Source organism: Rattus rattus, chromosome 9 (genome assembly GCF_011064425.1).
Source record: "Rattus rattus isolate New Zealand chromosome 9, Rrattus_CSIRO_v1, whole genome shotgun sequence".
NCBI lineage: Eukaryota > Metazoa > Chordata > Mammalia > Rodentia > Muridae > Rattus > Rattus rattus.
Genome location: NC_046162.1, coordinates 72,553,790 through 72,573,265, shown reverse-complemented (window position 1 = coordinate 72,573,265; position 19,476 = coordinate 72,553,790). Strand labels below are relative to the sequence as shown.

Sequence of the window (19,476 nt, the reverse complement as noted above, 5' to 3'; positions counted from 1 at the left end):
GTTAACTTCAGGAGACCCTGTGTGTCTGCTCATAAAATGCACTGGTCACACGATAAAAATAAATAAATAAATAAATAAAAATGCACTGGTCGCCCACAGTGTCAACAAGACTTCCCAAGTATCTGGCAGATCAGGTTCTAACGCAGTCTCCAACACCTGTCAGCTACACCGTGTGTGCTGCTCAGTCCTCAGGCCCCCACTTGTCCATCCTGTAAAAGGGCTCAGCCTGGCTTCCTGCTTTCCTCCCTCCAACTCATACTCTGTATAAACCACAACAGTCTCCAGGCTGACGGAACTCGGGGAGCACAACTCAGACAGTAAGAACGAGCAGCAATGGATGCTCACAACAGCACCTGGTATCTACTCTCATCGTGTCCAGGAACTTCATGAGCGCATGTGGCTTCCCTCCACCAATTTCCTACAACCACATTCAAAACAAAGCTCAAAACCGGGTGAACGGCCTGCCTCTGGATGGAGACTGGTACCGCTGGGACTTGGCCTCAGATCTATTTGACTGAGGTGTGGCCTCCAGTCCTGGCCCCACGACATGGGCCGATAGTCTGGGCAGTGCCTTGCCACCCTTCAGGTCAAAGCAAAGCTGACGCCTTCTCTGTTCTGGACCTGTTTGCTTTTACACATCTCAGTGCTAGCAAGGTCTCTTGACCGAGCGTATGAATGAAGCCTGATTCAGAAAACAGCTATGAAGGTTAAACGAAATCCTTAGAACTCATGAGCCAAACAGCCTGCCCCAACCTCCACCCCAGCCCATAAATTCCGATGCACTCCTAGAGACCCACAAAGGAACAAGCTGAACAATTATGGGCAAGGGGGAGGCTCCCCCACTGTGTTCAAGGCGAGGAATCAAGGTCAAAGTGCATAAAAGTGCAGAGTAAGAAGATAAGAATCCTGGAGTGACGGAACCGCTACTGGAGCCATATTACACAGGAGCCTGGGGCACACAAATCTGGGCTCAGACCAAGATGCCGGCCAGAACCGACTCACTCTGACTCCTGAGTCTGCCTCTGAGACCCCTCAGTACTTCAAACCAGGGCTTCCTTGCAAAACCACAATTTCCACACACAAACCTAATCACCTTTTCCTACCATGAGCTGACCCAAATTTCCCAGTACTTGACTGGCATCCTGGGTTAGGCTGCATGTGACATCTCTAGACTTGAGCAGTCAGATACACAGTGCGCAGAGCAGCACAGTGCCCCATGCTGCCTCCTTCCCCACTGTCCCTGTTCTAACATTCTTAACCCTGAACTTAGAGAGTGAGGTATTTCTGCAACTTCATTTGTTAGAGGCATGGGAGTGGGCATGAAGGGCCCACACACAGGCGGTGTTGGTGTCACACTTCTCCAAGGGCCTCCTGCTGTCACTTCACTCGTACCACTGAGACGTCACACTGAGAAGCCCTGCTTCTTTCTGAACCTGGAACTGTTTAAAAGGAGACCGCACGTGCCACTGGAACAATGACCAGTCACAGCGACAGCTGTCTGGCCTACAGTCTGGTCCTAGGACAGCGTTTAGAAGAGGTCAGGGGTTTCTCTTCAATTTTCTGCTGGACTCTGAAGCCACGTTTGGCTGGAAGTACAAACCACGATCTATAAAGAGGCCCGTTTAATCCTGGGAAAGATTAAAAGCTACAATTAACCTTTTGCAAAATAATAAAGTCTGGAGGAGCTGCTGCCGTGCTCACTCTCACTCACAGTGCCAGGGAGGAGTTCAAGGCCAGTGCTCTGTGCTCAGAGGAAAGAGCTGATCCTCTGGCCCCAGGAAGCAGTGAGAGTCTGCGGTGTGGCGCCCGGGCTGGCAGCAGTAACACTGCATCAGTGTGCTGTTACTCCATGGTGGCACTGACAGAGGACTTGCCTGTCATTCATCTACCGAAAAAGAAGAAGCCCCAGAGAAAAGTGGCTGAAGCCAGGGCCTGAGGCCACTGCTGCTGACACTCGCCCCTGAAATGTATGCACAGGTGGCTGAATTTCATTTGCCCACAAATGTCACGCAAACAGGACTTTGTACTTACTGAGTTTAGCCCCTTTCGATATATTGACACTTGGGAACCAGAGTCACCTAACGAGAGAGCATCAAAGATCCTAGGGGTGGAGAACAAGGAAGACCTTTGACAGGAATTTAACTTTACCCAAGAAAAGACAAAGCAAACCTGCAGACACAGAATTCTATCCTGAATGATAGCCTCAAGCAGACGCCAATATTTAAAATACATGCCACCCACGGATACTCCAGAGACTGAGGAGGGCTCCATTAGTGGAGGGAGGGGACAGCATCAGTACTGTCCACATCCTCCCTGACTGCTTCAAGGTCACCTTCACAGCCCACCGCTGGGGTCACTGAAGTCAAGGCTGAGCCACAAACTGTGAGACATGACCTTCGTCTGGGCCTTTCTCCTTGCAGGAACATCTCCCAAGCCCAGGTGAGTGTCTCATTGTAAACCAGTTTAAATTATAGTGCATTGGCAGAGTGTAACAGTGTAGACGATAAGAAACTCCAAAATTAGGCAAACAAATTAGATGATCTCAGATGAGCCACCGAGATAACCAAGGCCCTATTTATATCCATACATCAGATCGTACAACTTCAACACTGCCTTGTTAATAACAGATCAGCAAACAAGGGAAAAAGTAGCCCCAAGCTTTCCAGATTGACTGTCCTCTCAGTCAAGCAAGGTTTGCAGTCAAATGCTCTACCACTGAGCTATACCCCCTATCAAGCAAGGTTTGAATACCTACAACCTTGTTTACCTTCACCTACAAGTCGCACGTTACAGAAGAGAAACAGGGCAAGAAAGGACAAAACTAGCCTTTGTGTCAATTTTTACTATACTGCCATGCTATCTTTTAGGCTTTTCAATTTTGCTTATCTTATGTTGATATACAATAAACATCAGATCATGTAATTTGTGTGTGTGTGTGTGTGTGTGTGTGTGTGTGTGTGTGTGTGCATGTTCTCTCCTCACACCATTACCTGGGTTCTGCAGATCTGAGGCCATCAGGCTTTATCAGATGAGGTATTTCCCCTGCCCCTCCTCAGACTGTCATTAGCTGACAACCTAGGTCACCCTATATGTTCTCAGAGTGACGCCTTACTGTTAGTAATAACAATGGATAAAAATCTGCATTTTAAGGTCAAATAGATAAATTCTGATGTTTATGGCCAAAGGTCAACATATGATCATCTATATGTCAACTGTCACAAAGCTTAGTGACTTTTTTAACTTAGAAAGAGAGAAAAAAAAAAAACAGTTAAAAACTAAAAGCTAGTAGTTTCTTCTTCTTTTTTTCCTTTTTTTCGGAGCTGGGGACCAAACCCAGGGCCTTGCGTTTGCTAGGCAAGCGCTCTACCACTGAGCTAAATCCCCAACTCCCCACAGCCTCTTTCTTTACCCCACAGATGATATGAAGGACAAAAGCAGAGGATGCTCTTTACTTCTGGATATGCTTGTTTTTACTGGGATTACCTGCCATCATTAACCACACTGATTCTGAGGAACTGAGGAACAGAGTTCCCTTTAACCAACTTTAAAACACAGAAAGCATGCTTGCATGTGAGGCCCCTGCACTGAAGCACATCACCTGAACTCCTTTAAAACCATGTGCATGTGTGTGCATGCGCTACATGGGTGCCGAGTATGTGTAGTGGGAGAGCAGGTGCTCACAGAGGCCAGAAAAGTGTGTCAGATCTCTTGGGAGTTATAGGTGACTCTTGGAGGTCCGATGTGGGTGCTGGGAACTGAACTCAGGACCTCTAGAAGAGCCAGAAGAGCAGGCAGCGCTCTTAACCCCTGAGCCAATCTCTCTCTCCTCCGCTTTTGAGTTTTTGAGACCATCTTGGTTTCTAGCTCAAGATCGTCTTCCCTCAGTCTTCCAAGTGTTGGTATCACCATGCCTGGCCCCAAAATTACTCTTGGTGTTTGTTGTTATGGTTTGACTTTTGTTTTTGAGACCAGGTCTAATTAGCCCAGGCTGGCCTTGAACCTGTGACGTAGCTAAAGCTGGCCCTGAACTCCTGATTTTCCTGCCTCATGAGTGTTGGGATTACAGGCCTGAACCATTGAACATGCCTCAAAATTATTCTTTTATACAACAAAACCCAAGCCTATATTTTAGGGAACCTAATTATTAAAATGATCTGTCCCTTTTATTATATCTAGCTCTCCCAAAGAAAGGTTTTCCAAAAGGCATCTTCGTTAATCTCTGCAAAGGCATGAATGTAATTTTAGCCAGGCTTCTGGACACATTTTCACTCTGGAAGCGACATCAGTGCTCTGCACGGTGGTAATGATGTCAGTAAGAGCTCGCTCACACATGTAACTCAGAACAGTATCTGAGTCACACTCGAGCATAAATCCAAGAACCTTACCGAATCTTGAGGAAGTTCTTCATTATAAACAAGTGGGAAAGTTGGCACACAAGAGTGGAGCTGAATGAAATGTGCTCCTGGCCAAGTGACAGGACGTGCTCAGAGGAAGAGAGCCATCCCTTCTGGTTAGGAATGCTCAGCAGCCATCCTAAGGGCTAACTGACAGGCCGCAGGCTTCCAGGTCCTGACACTCTCATCACTTGGGCTTCCAGCCCAGGACATCTAGCTGTCCACGCCAGAAGCATATGCAAAAGAGGGGATCTGCACCGGGACGTTCTTGGAGCCTGTGGCACACAGGAAGCTGCCTTGAGTTACCTTACCCAGCCCACCAGGCTTCATGTCTGGTAACGGCTCTTGCCTTCGTGCTTATGCGTCACTGGGCTGGGTGCCCAAGGCAGCCCCACTCCTAGTGGCTGCTTCTCATTTGCCTGATCCCCACACTTTAAAATAAGCGTGCCCTGGTCCCAGGAGTTCTGTAGCCTTACTGACAATTCATGGGTCCCACAGAGGCACGGGAATGCTTGTGCTCCAGTCAGTATGACTGATGATCAGTTGGGCTAGAATCAATGGTGGCATACTGTGGTCCTAGACAGCCACCGTAGCCTTTGATAATAGCTACTGCTTGGCTGCAGATTGGCCTTTTGGATTAGTGACTCCATACTGTTACAGCACCATGTTCCGTGAGTGTCTAAACATGTTTATTTATTGTGTGCGTGTATATACATGTATGTGGAGAGCCAGGTGCACATATGGAAATCAGAAGAAAACTTGCAAGGGCCGGTTCCCCTCCTCTGCCAGGTGGACTCCAAGCTGTCAGGCTTGGCAGCACCTGATCTTACATGCTAACCCAGATCACTGGCCCTTCAGCACCTCGCTTGAATACAAATGTCAGTAACGTATATGTGACTCAAAATTTCCCCAGAGAAAGCACAGAACATCTTTCCTTTTCTCTCCCTTCTCACAAAGTGAAATCACAGAGAGGGGATACTGTTGTGTTCCTCAAATTGTCCACAGGGCCAATAACAGAGCTACATACACTGTGTCCCACAAAGGCTCTACTCTGTCTTAACTCACTTCCTACTGTCAGCAACAACCTCCATGACCCAGAAGCTTAAAGGTCTGGTTATTTTTGGTTGAGACTGTCTCCCAAGGTAGCCCAGGCTGGCCTTGAACTTGTGTCCTCAAGCCTCAGGCTCTCATATGCTTAAATAAATAGTCTTAAGCAGCTTCGCACCAGTTCAGCTGGTTCATGGTTCACAAATGGAGGTGGCACAGATGTGTCCAACTTACAGCCCTGAGTGTCAGTGTGCCCCAGGATACCTGTGAGTGTGACTCAAACACTTTGGAGACAACAATGTCCTTTTGCAATGTCAGGAGGTTGGCCATCCCTGGCTGTCAAGGGGCTGACATCTGGGTGAGAGATATTAATGGCAGGTATTATGACCTACTGGGACGTTTGGGGGTGTTTTAAGTTTTCATACTTGTGCTCAAGATCTGCGGCACTTCATTCTGTACAGAAGCTAATTAGTATCACATACACGGAAAGGAGTGCAAACCAGATAACTCACAGCTCAAATCCAACTATTCAAAAGTAGATATTTCTACTCATCAGACACAAGAGTCACAGATGTCTTAGTCTGTTTCAGTTGCTATCAACGAAATGTTCAATCTGCGTAATTTATTCATTCATTCTAGTGTTTGTGACTGGTGTATTGGAGGTAGAACCCAGGATCCTCTGGCACACAGATCTTTTTCTCACTGAGTTATCAAGATTGACCTCAGTTTCACTTTGTAGCCCAGCCAGGCCTTGGCATTGATCCTTTAACCTTAGCTCCTAGGCAGCTGGGATCACAGCATGGCTGCACCAGGGCACTTTTTAAAGAACGGATTTATTTAGTTGCAGAGATAAAAGTTCAAGATCATGTCAGACTTCAGCTTCCGGGGCTGAGAAGGGTGTGCTGTCCCACCCAGGAGTAAGGGGCAAGGGAGGACAGGCTGGTGAAGAAAGACACCTGCTCGAGAGACTAAAGGGGCAACATATACTAGCTTTAGAGAGACCTGCTCTCATGATCCAATTACCTTGTCCCCTCTCTGAGATAAGGTCCTGCTATTTGTCAAGGTTGGCCTCATCTCTATGTAGCCCAGATTGGCCTTGAACTTGTGATGGTCCTACCTCTCTGCCTCTCAGGTTTCAGGTATCAACTACAGGGCCCCCTGTATTCTAAACTGGCCTTTATGTATTTAGAATGATCTTTTAGCCCTGACTGTCTGGGAACTTGCTCTATAGACCAGGTTGGCCTAGAACTCAGAGATCTGCTTGCATACACCTCCCTAGGGCTTCAAGTGGTGGGGCCACAGGCATGTGCCACCATGTCTAGCTTCTAATCATGTCAACGCAGCCACACTGAAAACTCCATTTCAACCTGCATTTCAGCAGACTCAGGGCGGAAGAAGACCACAACCAAACCGTGGCAACAGGGCCTGCTTTATAGAGAAAGCAGTGTCTGGCTCCTGTATCACAGCACAGGCACAGACCCAGAAGCAGAAGACTTGGGCTCAGCTGGCTGGTGTAGGTCTTTGGGGCCAGCCTTGCCGCTTACACCCTGGCCCCACTCACTTCTAGCACAAGTCCTGTTTCCTATGCACTGCTGATCACTCGCTCCCACCACCATGGACCCTCACTTCCTCTGATGGACAGCGCCCCCTCCCCCAACTGTGAACCCAAACACATCCTTCCTCCTTCTGTTGCTTCTGTCTCACATTCAGTCCCAGGACCAGAAAAAGGAACAAATACTGACCCCCTGGCTAAACTCTTACTCATCCAGGAACCCAAGCATTCGTCCAACCATTATTTATCACAGCCTAACACACAGCGGGTATGAGGATACAAGGATGAGCTGACAACCCAACCCACGCCTGCATGAAGTCGACAATCAGCATGGAAGTACGAGCAGGTGAGCGGAAGGTGCTGGGCCAAGGCCTTTCATTTTAGAGGCCTGTGTAAATAGCTCACCCAGCAGAGCGTGGATGGATGCAAGGTGTCACTTGGGGGTCTAGACCTCTAAGCAGGCATGCTTTTCTTCTCTGCCAAAACACGTTTACAGGACTGGGGTTGGTGAACTGGGCACACCACCCCCACTGCTCTGCTGTCCGCCGCTGTCCCTCTGCTGCCCATAGGACTAAGACATTTTCTATCCTTTAAGAAGAAGAGGGCTGAGCCCTAGGAGGAGGAACAGGACAGCAAAAGCTGAGAGCCCCTGGATCGACAAGAACGGGTGGGGGTGAGGCGCCCACCCGCCTACCACACCCGTATTGGCCAGGATGCGCTCAGGTACAAGCTCCCATGTTCAAGGCGAGCCGGCGTGAGCCTGACTCATTGGAGAGTAGAGCCCCCAAGTCCACTGAGAACACAAGGCGGAGGGCCAAGGCTGACTCTCCTGACACTTCCCTTTCCTTATCACATACGTGTCCTAAATCTTGTCACTGTTGATAAGTGTCTTCAAGCGCCATATCTGAAAAAAGATCCCCGACGGGGGTGGCGGCGTCTCACTCAGACAAACCAAGCTCCTGAATCACTTGCATTTGAAATCCATATCTTGCAATAAACACCAAGCCTTTCTAACCTACAGCACTTAATTTTCCAACCTCTACACCTAATTTTTAAAAGATTTATTTATTGTATTTACTATGTGTATAGTTTTTCCTGCATGCATCCCTAGTGCCCTCAGAGGATAGAAGAGAGCAAGAGACCCCCTGGGACTGGAGTTACAAATGGCTGTGAGTTGCCACATGGGTCTGGGAACAGAACCTGGGTCCTCTGCAAGGGCACCCATTACTGAGCCACCTCTCTAGCTCTCGGTGTCACCCTTTCTAAACATCATTGCCACCAGGGTGGAAGCCCAAGAAAGAAGACAGGGAGGCAGAGAACGTACGCTCACAGTGTCCCTGTTACCAGCCATGATACCCCATGGGCCTCAGCAGTCTGTCAGACAAACCCCAACTTTGGGATTGAACTATGAGTCAAAACAACACCTTTTCTGTTTTGCTGAGACAGCATCTCAGAATGCAGCCCAGGCTGTCCTCAAACTTACAAGCCTCTGCCTCTGCCTCTGCCTCCCAGATGCTGCAATTACAAGTGGGTGCTGCTAAATCTGGTCCTTTTCTAAAGGACCCAGCCTGGGTATCACATCACACAGCTTAGAACACAGGCTAAGACCCAGCACTAGACCGCATGGCCATGGACAAGTAACAGCCTCTGGGCCTCCCTTTCTTCACGAGCACAAAGCCCAGCAGAACAGGGTTGTGATGTGGTTCAAATGAGACAATATTCCCACACCTCACACCCTGGCTTTACTGTTTCACTCACTGGATTAGAGCAAGCCAACTGCAGTTAACGTTTAAATAGCACTGTAATGTCACACTCTCTGGGTAGTTGGTAAACTGTCAACCCACAGTTGACTGGTTGTCTGTATTAAAATTAAAATCTTCCCGGGACAAACGTCCTCGTCAGCCCTGGGACCAACATAAGCACCTTTTTTGTTTTTTTGGACTAAAGTTAGCACAGGGCACACAGAGTGTAAGTCAGGTGGTCATAGCACCACCTCCTCAAGAGTGGAGCCACCAAGCATGAGTCACTTCTGTTCCGCATACTCATGGTTCGCTAGGGTGTCACATCCTGAGGAGCTGACGCCAGCTTCCCTTCCAAAAAAAACCCGTCTCACAGCAAACTGTATGGGGACAAGTGAAGAGGTCAGGCTGCAACACTCATGACACACAGATGCCGGAGAGTGGGTGAGTCTGCACGTGTGACACAGACACACTCCAGAAGGGCCAGATGACACAGCCAGCATGGGTTTGAGAAGGATTTTTTTTTTTTTCTCTGAGTTTCCGTTGTCTTTCTCTGGGATAGGGGTAGAAGGTTAAGAGACTAGAAAACAGACAGAATCATGGAGGGAGCCCCTCCATCCCGCTCCACCTAGAGCTCTCTCTCTCCTTTTTCTCTTTCAATAAAGAGAGATCATGTTGTCATTTTCAGAGTACTGTTTAGATAGAAGGAAGGGGGAAGAATTGAGGATTTTTAACAGAGACCAAATAAGCTTGTAACTTGAAGAGAACTAAAGGTTATGATCAACAATGTTCAAAACGACTCCAAGAAAACAGAATTCGTCTTGAACACCTGTTAAGAGCAGCAAGGGGCTCTCAGAGAAAGTCTCGGCATGGGCTTTTTCTGCAGAAATGTGCCACAGGGAGAGTGGGGGTAGGGTGAGGGGCCGGCAGGGGAGGGGGTGGTGAACAGAGTCCCAGCTTCCTCATGTATAAAACTGCAAGTATCTGATGCCAACAGGGCGTCCTGTGGTTGACCTTGACAACTATTATGGCAGTGATGTTTAAATGTTCCTGATTCTACAGCCCACGTAACTATGGAAACAAATAACTTAGAAAGTGTATCAATGACAATTATACTTTTACATTTTAAATTTAAAAAATTATGTGTATATATGTGGACGGGTGCAAGCACATACACGTGTGTGCAGGAGTCTTTGGAGGTCATACACCTGGGATCCCCGGGAGCTGAAGTTAAAGGCGCTGTGAACTGGCCTGACACGGGTGGTGGGACTCAAGAGTTCTGCAGGTGCGGTACCTGCTTTCAACAGTACCTCCCCAGCCAACCGTCCGCTGTTGTTTGCTTTGTTTAGGGATGGTCTCTTTATACAGTTGTGTCCTGGAACTCACTCTCCAGATCAGGCTGGCCTCAAACTCAGAGATCCTGCTGCCTCTGCCTTCCAAAGGCTGAGATTACAGACATGTGCCATCAACATGCCAGGTGACAACCATAGTTTTATGCTACAAATCTTATGAAGTATACACATGGGCCAGAAAAAAATGTAAATATGGAGAAATAAATAGAAACCCTAATACATTCGTTCTAAAAGATCATCTCATGAGCCCCACCCCAGGAGGCCCAAAGCCTGACACATGGCACTGACAGGAAGGTAACATTTTTTTCTCGGCTCATATCTTACTGTGCATAGAAAGAAGCTATCAGCAAGCGCCATCAAGTGATATTAATTGGTCTCTTTCCTCTTGGCCCTCTCCTGAAATTCCATTAGCATTGAATCTGATGCCAGAATTTCAAAATAGGTAATCCTTCTAGGCATGGTGGCTCGTGCCTTTATTCCAGCAGTTGGTACGCAGAGGCAAGCGGATCTCTATGAGTGCAGGGATAGCCTGGTCTACACAGTAAATTCCAGGACAGCCAGGGTGACATAGTGAGACTATCTGAGAAATAAGAATACAGAATCCCAACATTCAGCTATGACAAATCCTCAAGATAGAACAAGTACCTGGCAAATTGAAGGGCAGACCTAAGAGGAGCTATAGCCAGACGGGCTGCTCTCTGGGGCCGGGGAGAGCTTGGGAGCTGCCTGGTAAGCAGGTGAGCAAGCTCTCCACACAAGGATTCCAAGAGGAGCTGTTTGGGCTCCTGGACAACAGAAGGACCCACGGTCTTTAAAACACCCGGGGAGCTCGTTCAGCCACCAGCTCGAGGCGTAAGCTCACCGCTGCCAGGAGCGGGGGAGGCTTACCTTCAGTATTTCGGGCTCCCTGATGTCCAGGGATCTCGCGCTCCGGTGCCGCAGAGCTTTGTGGGATCTGTGGTATTTATGAGCACTTGGCGGTGTAAAGAACCAAATCATGCAAACTGCAGTCATGAACCCGAGGCCGACGCCCAGGAAGAGCCCGCTCATGTAGTAGGGGAGGGGGAGGATGAGGTACGAGTAGACACACAGGATAAAGAAGCTGAGTGTCTTCACAGGTAACTCGGGGTGCTCGCTGCCTGAGTCCTCTTCATCCTCGCTGTCCAGAGCCACACCCTCACTGGCAGGCACCTCTGGCTTGAGGGGGATATCGGGGGGCTTATCAAGTCTCCCCTCGCCCTCAGCCTCCAGCTCGAAGTCCTCAGTATACAGTTCACAGAACTCTTCATCTTCCTTGCTCACTAAGGCAGACAGAGAACATTTCTCAAGAACCAGAGAGCTTGTCTTCAGACTGCTTGCCTGGGAACCCTTGGGCTCCCCTTCCTTGGAGACGTCCTCGCTGGGCTTCAGGTGGTCGGTCCTGGGGGTGTTGGAGTCGCTGCCATAGTCGTCCCCCTCAGAGTCCCCCTCCTCCTCCTTGATGCTGTAGTTATTGCTTTCCAAGTGCCCGTTCAAGCTGGACAGGTTGGAGAGTTCTGAAGCACTTGAAGATAAGGCTTTGGGCCTGTGGCTGCCGCTTTCCTCCCCCATGATCTTGCTGAGGAGCTGGAAGGGCTCATAGATGACTTCTGACAGGCGTCGCTTAGTGTCTTCGATTTTTGCCTCCATTTCGGGCACTTTAAAAAAGGAGCGAGTGTCAGAGGGAGAAGTCAGGGGGGAAGAAGGCGCAGTCTTGGAGTCTCCGCCCGTGTTCCGTGGCTGTGTGAACTGTTTGAACAGGTGCAGGTTGAGCTTGGAGTCGGGGGGTTTATAGGACACGGAGTCCGACTCCTGCCGGGAGGTGTCTGTGGACAGAGACTTGACCAGAGTCTTCATCAAGTGCCTGTGCCGTGGGGGGTGGGGGGATTCTCTTGGCTCCACCTCGGTTGACAGGGACTTCACCAGGCTCATGAAGGGCTTTGCGCTGGAGAGGGCGGAGGACGAGGCACTGGATGACAGGACAGGAGACTTGGAAGGAGAAGACAGTGGGGACGAAGAACTGGTTTTCTGCTCAGAAAGGGAGGACACACTGGGAGAACTAGCTAACGGTCCAGATGAAGATGACCCTGGAGACAGAGCCAGTGGCACTGGACTTAATACCTGCACTGCTGGAGCAGGGGGCTCCAGCAGCTTTACAGTGTTCTCAGAGACAGGCAAAATGGCGGGCGTCTCAGACACACACAGGCCATCTGCAGGGGCCGTCGCCACAGCAGGGCCTGCAGGGTCATGGCCACCCTGGGGTTCAAGATACAGGTCCTCCTTGGCTTCAAGCCCTGTTACAATGCTTTGGTCATCTAGCCCCTCCTCCAAGTAGCCCCTGAGCTCCTCCTCCTCTTCCTCCTCCTCCTCCCCGGATGCCGAGAAGTGGATGGCGATGGTATCTCGGGACACAGACCTTTGCACGTGCACTTTGGGGGCTGATGGTTTTGGCATGTCAATGGTTTTCTCGGCATGGCGACCATTCAGACTTGTCATTGCCGGCTTCGCAAGGGCTCAGGCTCTGAGAAAAAGAGCAAGAAAAGAGAGTCAGAGAGTGGCTTCTCCACAGGTGACTGGGCCACGTGTAGCTCCAAGCCCAGATGAAGCTCAACTTAGATGGTGATTATGCTTTTCCATGGCAGATGGCCAGGTCACACTTTGGAAGGTTTAATGATTTAATTTCCACAGGATAAATTCCAGCTAGGCATTCTCTTTTATGAGCAAACCACACACCAGCATTATAAATGCCAACAATCTGTCTTGCTCACAACGCTGAATGACCCCTCCTTCCCCTTTAACCGGCTCATTTCTATCAGCAGCCCTCTCTACTACAAAGCCAAAACGAAGCACCCTGGGGAGTTTAAGGCTCTTGAGATAAAAATTTCACCAGTAGGGTTCTAGCTGTGGAAAGCTAACCCAAGATGGTTCCTGCTTCCACTGCCGTTTCACAGCAGCTCTAACAATAAGCCTAGAGTCTCCTGCCACGGCCACGCTCCTGTTCTGCCACCTTGTAGTAAGTGGCAAAACAGCCACATAGGGAAATCTAGAAACTAATTGCTATGACCTGTCATTGTTCTTACACAGCAAGTGCCATCCGGCCAGGGCACTGAGGCCTCACATAAAATAAGCCTTGGCTCTGACTCCATTACTCACACGGGAGAAAGCTGAGTGCCAGTGTGGTAGCCTACCAGCAAACACGAATGCCACTGAGTACTTCGGGAAGACACAGGGGCAGGCTCTCTGCTCTCCTGGAGCCTAAGAGCCAGGTGGAAGGAAGGCAGACACCTGAAAAGCTGTCAGCCAAACAGGCCATGCCAAGTGCACCTGTGACATGCAGGCCAGGACATCTCACATCACTGTGCAGCTGTGTGGCTCAAGCCGGCCTGAAGTGCATGATCCTCCTGCCTCGGCCTCTTAACTCTTACATGCTAGAGACAAGGTGAACCCCACACCTGGCTAATTACAGTCAACTTGTAGGGCACAGGGTATTATGTATGCCATGCCTCTATAGATGGACAGAGATGCCAACACAGAGGCTAGGACGTGGGGCATCAGGAGTGCTGGCCACAAGGCCAGGCAGGGTAAAACACCCGACACCTTCTCTGTTCTCTGACCTGGTGGGTAGTCGAGGCAGGATGGGTGTGGGCAGATTAAGACAGGGGCATGAAGACCAATGTGCATGTGCTATGGCTGGCTCCCAAGATCAGTTCTCTGCTACAGGACACACAGAGTCTGTGGAGGGAGGTGACCCCAGGTCCTAGAGGCTTTATGAGTGAGTGAAAGGGCCTCTGGCTTGGACAGGAGAAGAGCTTACTCCTTTCCCAGCTGACTATCAAGTTCACATAAGTTACAACTCAAACAAGCTACAACCTCAGCCTTTCAGTGTCAGTATTATCTGCAAAATGGGGACCTGGGGCATTTCCCAAGTGTCAAACCCTACAGGTCACAATACACAGCCCAGCCCCATACAAGCAGCCTACCATACACCATCAATATCACATCGGCATTTATGTCCTCTGCCAAACACTCCTGTTCAACGTGCTGGCAGCTGACACGACCAACAAGAGCACAGGTGGAGCCTGGGGTGGCAGGCGTGGGAAACCCAACTCTTAGATCAGAGTGAGGGAATTTGCCAACCACGGAAAGAGCACCAGAGTTGGGGCCAGACACTTCATGAACGCAACATCTTTACCATCAAATCTCAGAGAAATTACTTCCATAAAGACTTCTCATCAGAGTTTTGCCCATGTTCTTCTGTGACCTGCAGGCTCTCTGATTGGGGCTGAATTCGGAATGAGAGAATGAGCTCCAATAATCGGACACAGCAACCTACAGCCAGCAAAGAGCACCAGTTAGGAAAGTCTGCCTGCAGTCCAGGACACTGCGGATGGGGACAAAGCTTCCCTGGTTTGTTTAGTCTGTAGAACGGGTCTCACTACTGTAGCCCAGGCTAGCCTGGAACTCATAATAGACACACTGAACTTAACTATGGAGATACAGCTCTGTCTGCCTCCTGAGCACTGGGATTAAAGGCAGGCCCAGTTCTTCCCCGCTATCTCTATGTCAACACGTTAGAGAGGTTAGAGAAAAAACAAGACAAAGTAGCAGAGACAGAAACAATGATAAACAGCCCAGCCCATTCAAGAGCCACCCAGCTTTATACGTACTCAAGTACGTATTAATCTAGCAATCTTCCTAGATTTCTTTAATTATATATGTGTATCTGGTGATGTGCACACATGGTACGTGTATATTCATGTGAGTGCCCAAGAAGGCCAGAAGCATCCAATCCCCTGTGGCTGGAGATACAGACATTTGTAAGCCACCTTACAATGTAGGTGCAGAGAACTGAACCCAGGTTCTGTATGTGCTCTTAGCTGCTGAGCTGTCTCTCCTGGCCCTCACAGGGGTAAATTTAAAGGGAAATTGTATGGGTGGTTTTAAAAGAAAGTTTGGTGCTGGCTAATTCTCAGTTGCTGTGACAACACCGAGCAGTCACTCTGAGGCTGCTTCGCAGGACACAGTGGCTGCCACGTGAAGGGTGAAGGAGACTTTGGGCACATGTTGGGGCCAAAGCACACAGTTTTGAGGCTGAGTTGGGGACAAAGCAGACAGTTTTGAGGCTGAGTAGTTAAGCTGGTCTCCTAGGACGCAAGGCAGAAGTGAAGAGGTCCTGCTGAGGCGGAAGGTCAGGTTAGGCGAAGCCCCAGGCCACAGGTGAAATATCACTGGAGTCTCTGCTTGAAGCAACCAAGTCAGACCTTAGGGACAAAGCAGGCACCTGCTCAGAAAACTGCTGTTTTGTACAGAGGCCACCAGGGGCCAATGACCTGCCAACTGAAAGGAAGGAACTTCTGATGGTTTCTGGTCAACCTGTCCCCAAGTTCCTATCAGTCAAGAAGGCCCAAGACAGGCCCCCAGGAGAAGCAGGTGCCAGGCCACCAGACGGGACAGGCAGTGTACCTAGCCAAGCCTCAGAGCTTCAGAGGCCCATTGCAAACACTGACCAAGCCTGGCTCTACTTCTTGGTCTCACAAAGCAAGCTAGCAGAGGCTGGGGCTTCACAGTCGTTCTCTCAACACAAGGACACCTGTGGGCCTCTTTGTTCTGCTCAGGGCTTAGTAGGATCAAAGTGCCAGTCTGTCAGGATCAACCTTTGCTTGCTGGAGCTCATGTCTAGGGGTTCCATTTCCTCTCACAGGGCTTCTGCAGCCCTGAATCGTTGGTAAGTTGAGTGTGTCAAAACCAACCCAGGGTTTGGGTTCCAGACTTCTACTCAGGCCTCTGCTAAGCCACCTCTTCTTATATTCCTTACGGTAGCTCCAGGGTCAAGAGCTGACTTTCCACAAGCCAGCAGGAAAGACGTGCAGCCAGCTGACCCTGGGCACATGGTGCAGTCTGCCCCAGCACCGATCGACCAGGAGAGGATTGGGCAGGCACGGCCTCCCCAGCATTCTGGGCTGCACACCCTTCTTCCCTCAGCAGCACACAGCGCTCTGTCTTCCTTTGTTCTGGCCACAGTAGCCATCCTCTGTGCTCCATCACGATGTTTCCTTGGGAGCTGAGAGCTCAGCTCTGAAACAGCAGCATGTGATCAGCCACACTGAGAAATGAAAGGCCTCCTTATCCATCCCACAATCTAGCACCATGAAAAATGCCACGCCTCGTGCCCTCTGCTGCTGAAATTCAATTACACTCAGGCCCAAAAAGCAGGCAGCCTTCAGCCTCGGGAGCTGAAATGGCAATGTGGATTGCCTTCCCCACTCATCTCCTGACAGAGCCACCAGCAGACCTCAGGGGCTGGAGTCTCGCACTGACCTCTCAATCTAGTGTGACGTGCGTCTTTAGATTTGAAAACTAACCCTGTCACCAGGGTCCCTTGGGGACAATATCCTGCCAGTGATAAGCTTAAGCAACTCTGATGTGATCACAGTGTGCTGCAGACTGTGTGCAGCCCTGGATGGGGCTCAGAGGCAAGGTGGAGGGGTGGGCAGCGCCTGGTGTCTGACGTGAAGGCTGCTCCATTCTCAAACCCACTCTCCTATTGGCATGAACACAATATACACGGACATTTAGGTCCTGTAAGAAGCTGACAGTTCTGCAACTGACCGAGTCAACAAATGGGAAAAGAGTAAGGAAGACCTCCAGGGTATGGGCTGATCCTGGGAAACTGGCAATCTCTTCTTTTTTTTTTTTTTTTACATTTTGTGTGTGCGTGTGTGCGTGTGTGCATCGTGCCCGTGGAAGTACCCGTGGAAGTCAGAGGGTAACTTGTCCTTTCTCTTCCTGCCATAGTTGTCCTGGAGAGGGAACTCCAGTCATCTCTCAGGCTCAGCATCTGTAAAATAAGATCAGTGCCATGTGACACTTTCGAGCCTGCTGCAGGGAGGTATCCAAGGCTGCCACCATTAGGTGTTCGCCGTCCTTCATTAAGAAATGAAAATGCATTATTAAAGAGGGGACTCACTGCGGGGCGACTCTAAATGCTACTGTTCCGCGTTCTCCATTACTCAGGCTCGCTAGCATTCCCTTTGGCTTCGTTACAAGATCTACTCAACAAGAAGAAACACGCGGAAGGTACAGGTAGGGAGGAAGAGTCCAGGGAAAATAGAGAAATGAGCAGAGAAAACGTCCCGGACACTTTTCAGAATCAGAGTTTCCTCGCAAGGGAAAGCAGAGAGCTTGGGGAGCAAGGGCACTTGCTAGCAAGCCGGAGGACCTGAGTTCGATTCCAGGAGCCCACACAGTGGAAAGGGAGAACCAATCCCCAGAAGTGTCCTCTGGCCTCCACATGTGCAGTGCTGCATTCGTGCTGAGAAACCTCACAGAGCCAGATGAGGTGGCTGTGTGTGACCCCAGCACTCTGGAGGCTGAGGCAGGAGAGTCAAAGTGCCAGGACAGCTGCAGCAGCCTAATGAGATAAGTCTCAGTAAGCAAGCACGCATAAAACTTCACTTGTTCTTTAGCAGTTCCTCCAGTGAGGCTGGCTGAGGTAAGGGATGCAGATGTCTTTATGCCCCCAAACATCTAAGGGAGAACAAAAGCTTGTTGCAGCCCAATGCTCTGTGGGCCTGGGCTTGACAGCCACATTCCTGGAAAGCAGGGTGCTGCCTGCTCTGCTGATGGCCTCTCCCAGGTCCTGGTTCTACTTCTCCATTAGCCACTGTCCCTGAGAGGGAAGTTCATCCCTCAGTGAGAGAGAAAGCTGAACTGGGTGTGGTGGCGCATGCTTTTAACTCCAGAACTCAAGAGGCGGAAGCAACCAGCTCTCTGTGAGTTGGAGGCCAGCCTGGTCTACAGAGTGAGTTCCACGACAGCCAGGGCTACATAATGGCCCCTTGTCTCCAAAAAAATAAAAATAAAAAATAGGGTAGATTTAAAAATGGGAGAAACGTCTAATAAGGGTATGTGCTCCAGAATTGATGTGGCACTCTTTACTCTATGTTACCTACAGAAAACAAGTCAATGGTTTCATTTGAACTTGAACAACAGGGGTTGGGGATTTAGCTCAGTGGTAGAGCGCTTGCCTAGGAAGCGCAAGGCCCTGGGTTCGGTCCCCAGCTCCGGGAAAAAAAAAAAAAAAAAAAAAAAAAAAAGAACTTGAACAACAAATTACAGAAGGCTCCAACAGGAGCCAGCCGCCTTCCTTTTCACAAGCTCTGCAAGCTCCGAAAGCCATCCAGGGGGCTGAGAGTGGGAATACCAAACGTCACTGAGACTTATCTTGTTTCCAGACACCCAAAAGGGCTAGCCTCATTAATTAAGCCACGAAAAACCAACTGACAGGAAATCAGACTGGACAAGGAGAAAGGAAGAGCTATTTCTAGACGGGGCAGCATTAACAGCTGATAACTGCTCTGAAATTGGCTTTTGTTTTTGCAATTTTCTAATCTGATAATAACTTCCCTTTCTATCTCCAGCTGTATTTTTTATCAATCCCGGCTTCCAACAACCAAAGCCAACAAAACTTCTGGACACTGTGTTACCAGTAGCATGGCCTGGTCCTCTCTTACTAGGACAGACAGAAGGTGGTGGCTACTGTTCCTTCCTTCCTCCCTCCCTCCCTCCCTCCCTCCCTCCCTCCCTTCCTTCCTTCCTTCCTTCCTTCTACTCAATGCTCAGTTACTGCAGGAGGGACGCTTGCATGAAAGTGAATCAGCCTCTGGACCCAGCACAGTCAGGTTTGGAACGGTTTCCTTTCTCGAGGGTAATCCTAATTTGTCAGTGGTCACCGTTAGATTACACACATGCTGCCTGGTAGCTTAGCTCTATGTTTTAATTAAAAAACTTTTGGAAGAGGAAAAAAAGCAAGCTGTGTCCTACTGCTGAGGACGTTTTCTTTTTTTCTTAGATAGTATCTCACTATGTAGCCTCTATTGGTCTCTGCCTCCCTTTGCCTCAAAAAGTTGGGATTAAAGGTGTGCATCACCATGCCCACCTTGAAGAGGACATCTTACATTTTACTTATGCTTCTCTAAATGTGAGTTGCTTTTATAAGAAAGGGCCAAAAGGGGGAAAGAGTGTTCAAAAAGTGGATCTGGTCCACATCAACCATATAGAAAAACCTGATTTAGTCTCAAAAACTCAAGGGCATCCATCCCTACATGCATCTGTATCAGCCAAGCTAATTGTCAGCAGCCCTCCTAATTTGGTAATATTCTTCCTTGCCAACAAAAATCAAAACTGACACGGTAGGTAAAAAGCTAGCCTAGCCTATGTTCCATCTCAAGACAGGGCTAGCCCCTGCATGCTAGCCATCTGCCAAGACATGCAAACCCTGACTGTTAGAAGCCAGGACTCTTTCCATGGGTTATCAGGTTCCTAGACTCGAAGCCATCACCTCCTTACACTATACCTGCACAGCCACTGCCACC

General features: G+C 49.4%; 1 protein-coding gene across 2 annotated transcripts in view; it reads right to left on the bottom strand.

Annotated features, from left to right (window-relative positions):
* Tex2 (testis expressed 2) overlaps positions 1-19,476 on the bottom strand; it is a 104,596-nt gene that overhangs the window by 47,293 nt on the left and 37,827 nt on the right. For both annotated transcript variants that reach the window (XM_032911772.1, XM_032911773.1), the window contains exon 2: positions 10,973-12,623. In XM_032911772.1, coding sequence (XP_032767663.1) covers positions 10,973-12,598 — 1,626 coding nt within the window. In that variant the 5' untranslated portion in view covers positions 12,599-12,623. The remainder of the gene's footprint in view (positions 1-10,972; positions 12,624-19,476) is intronic.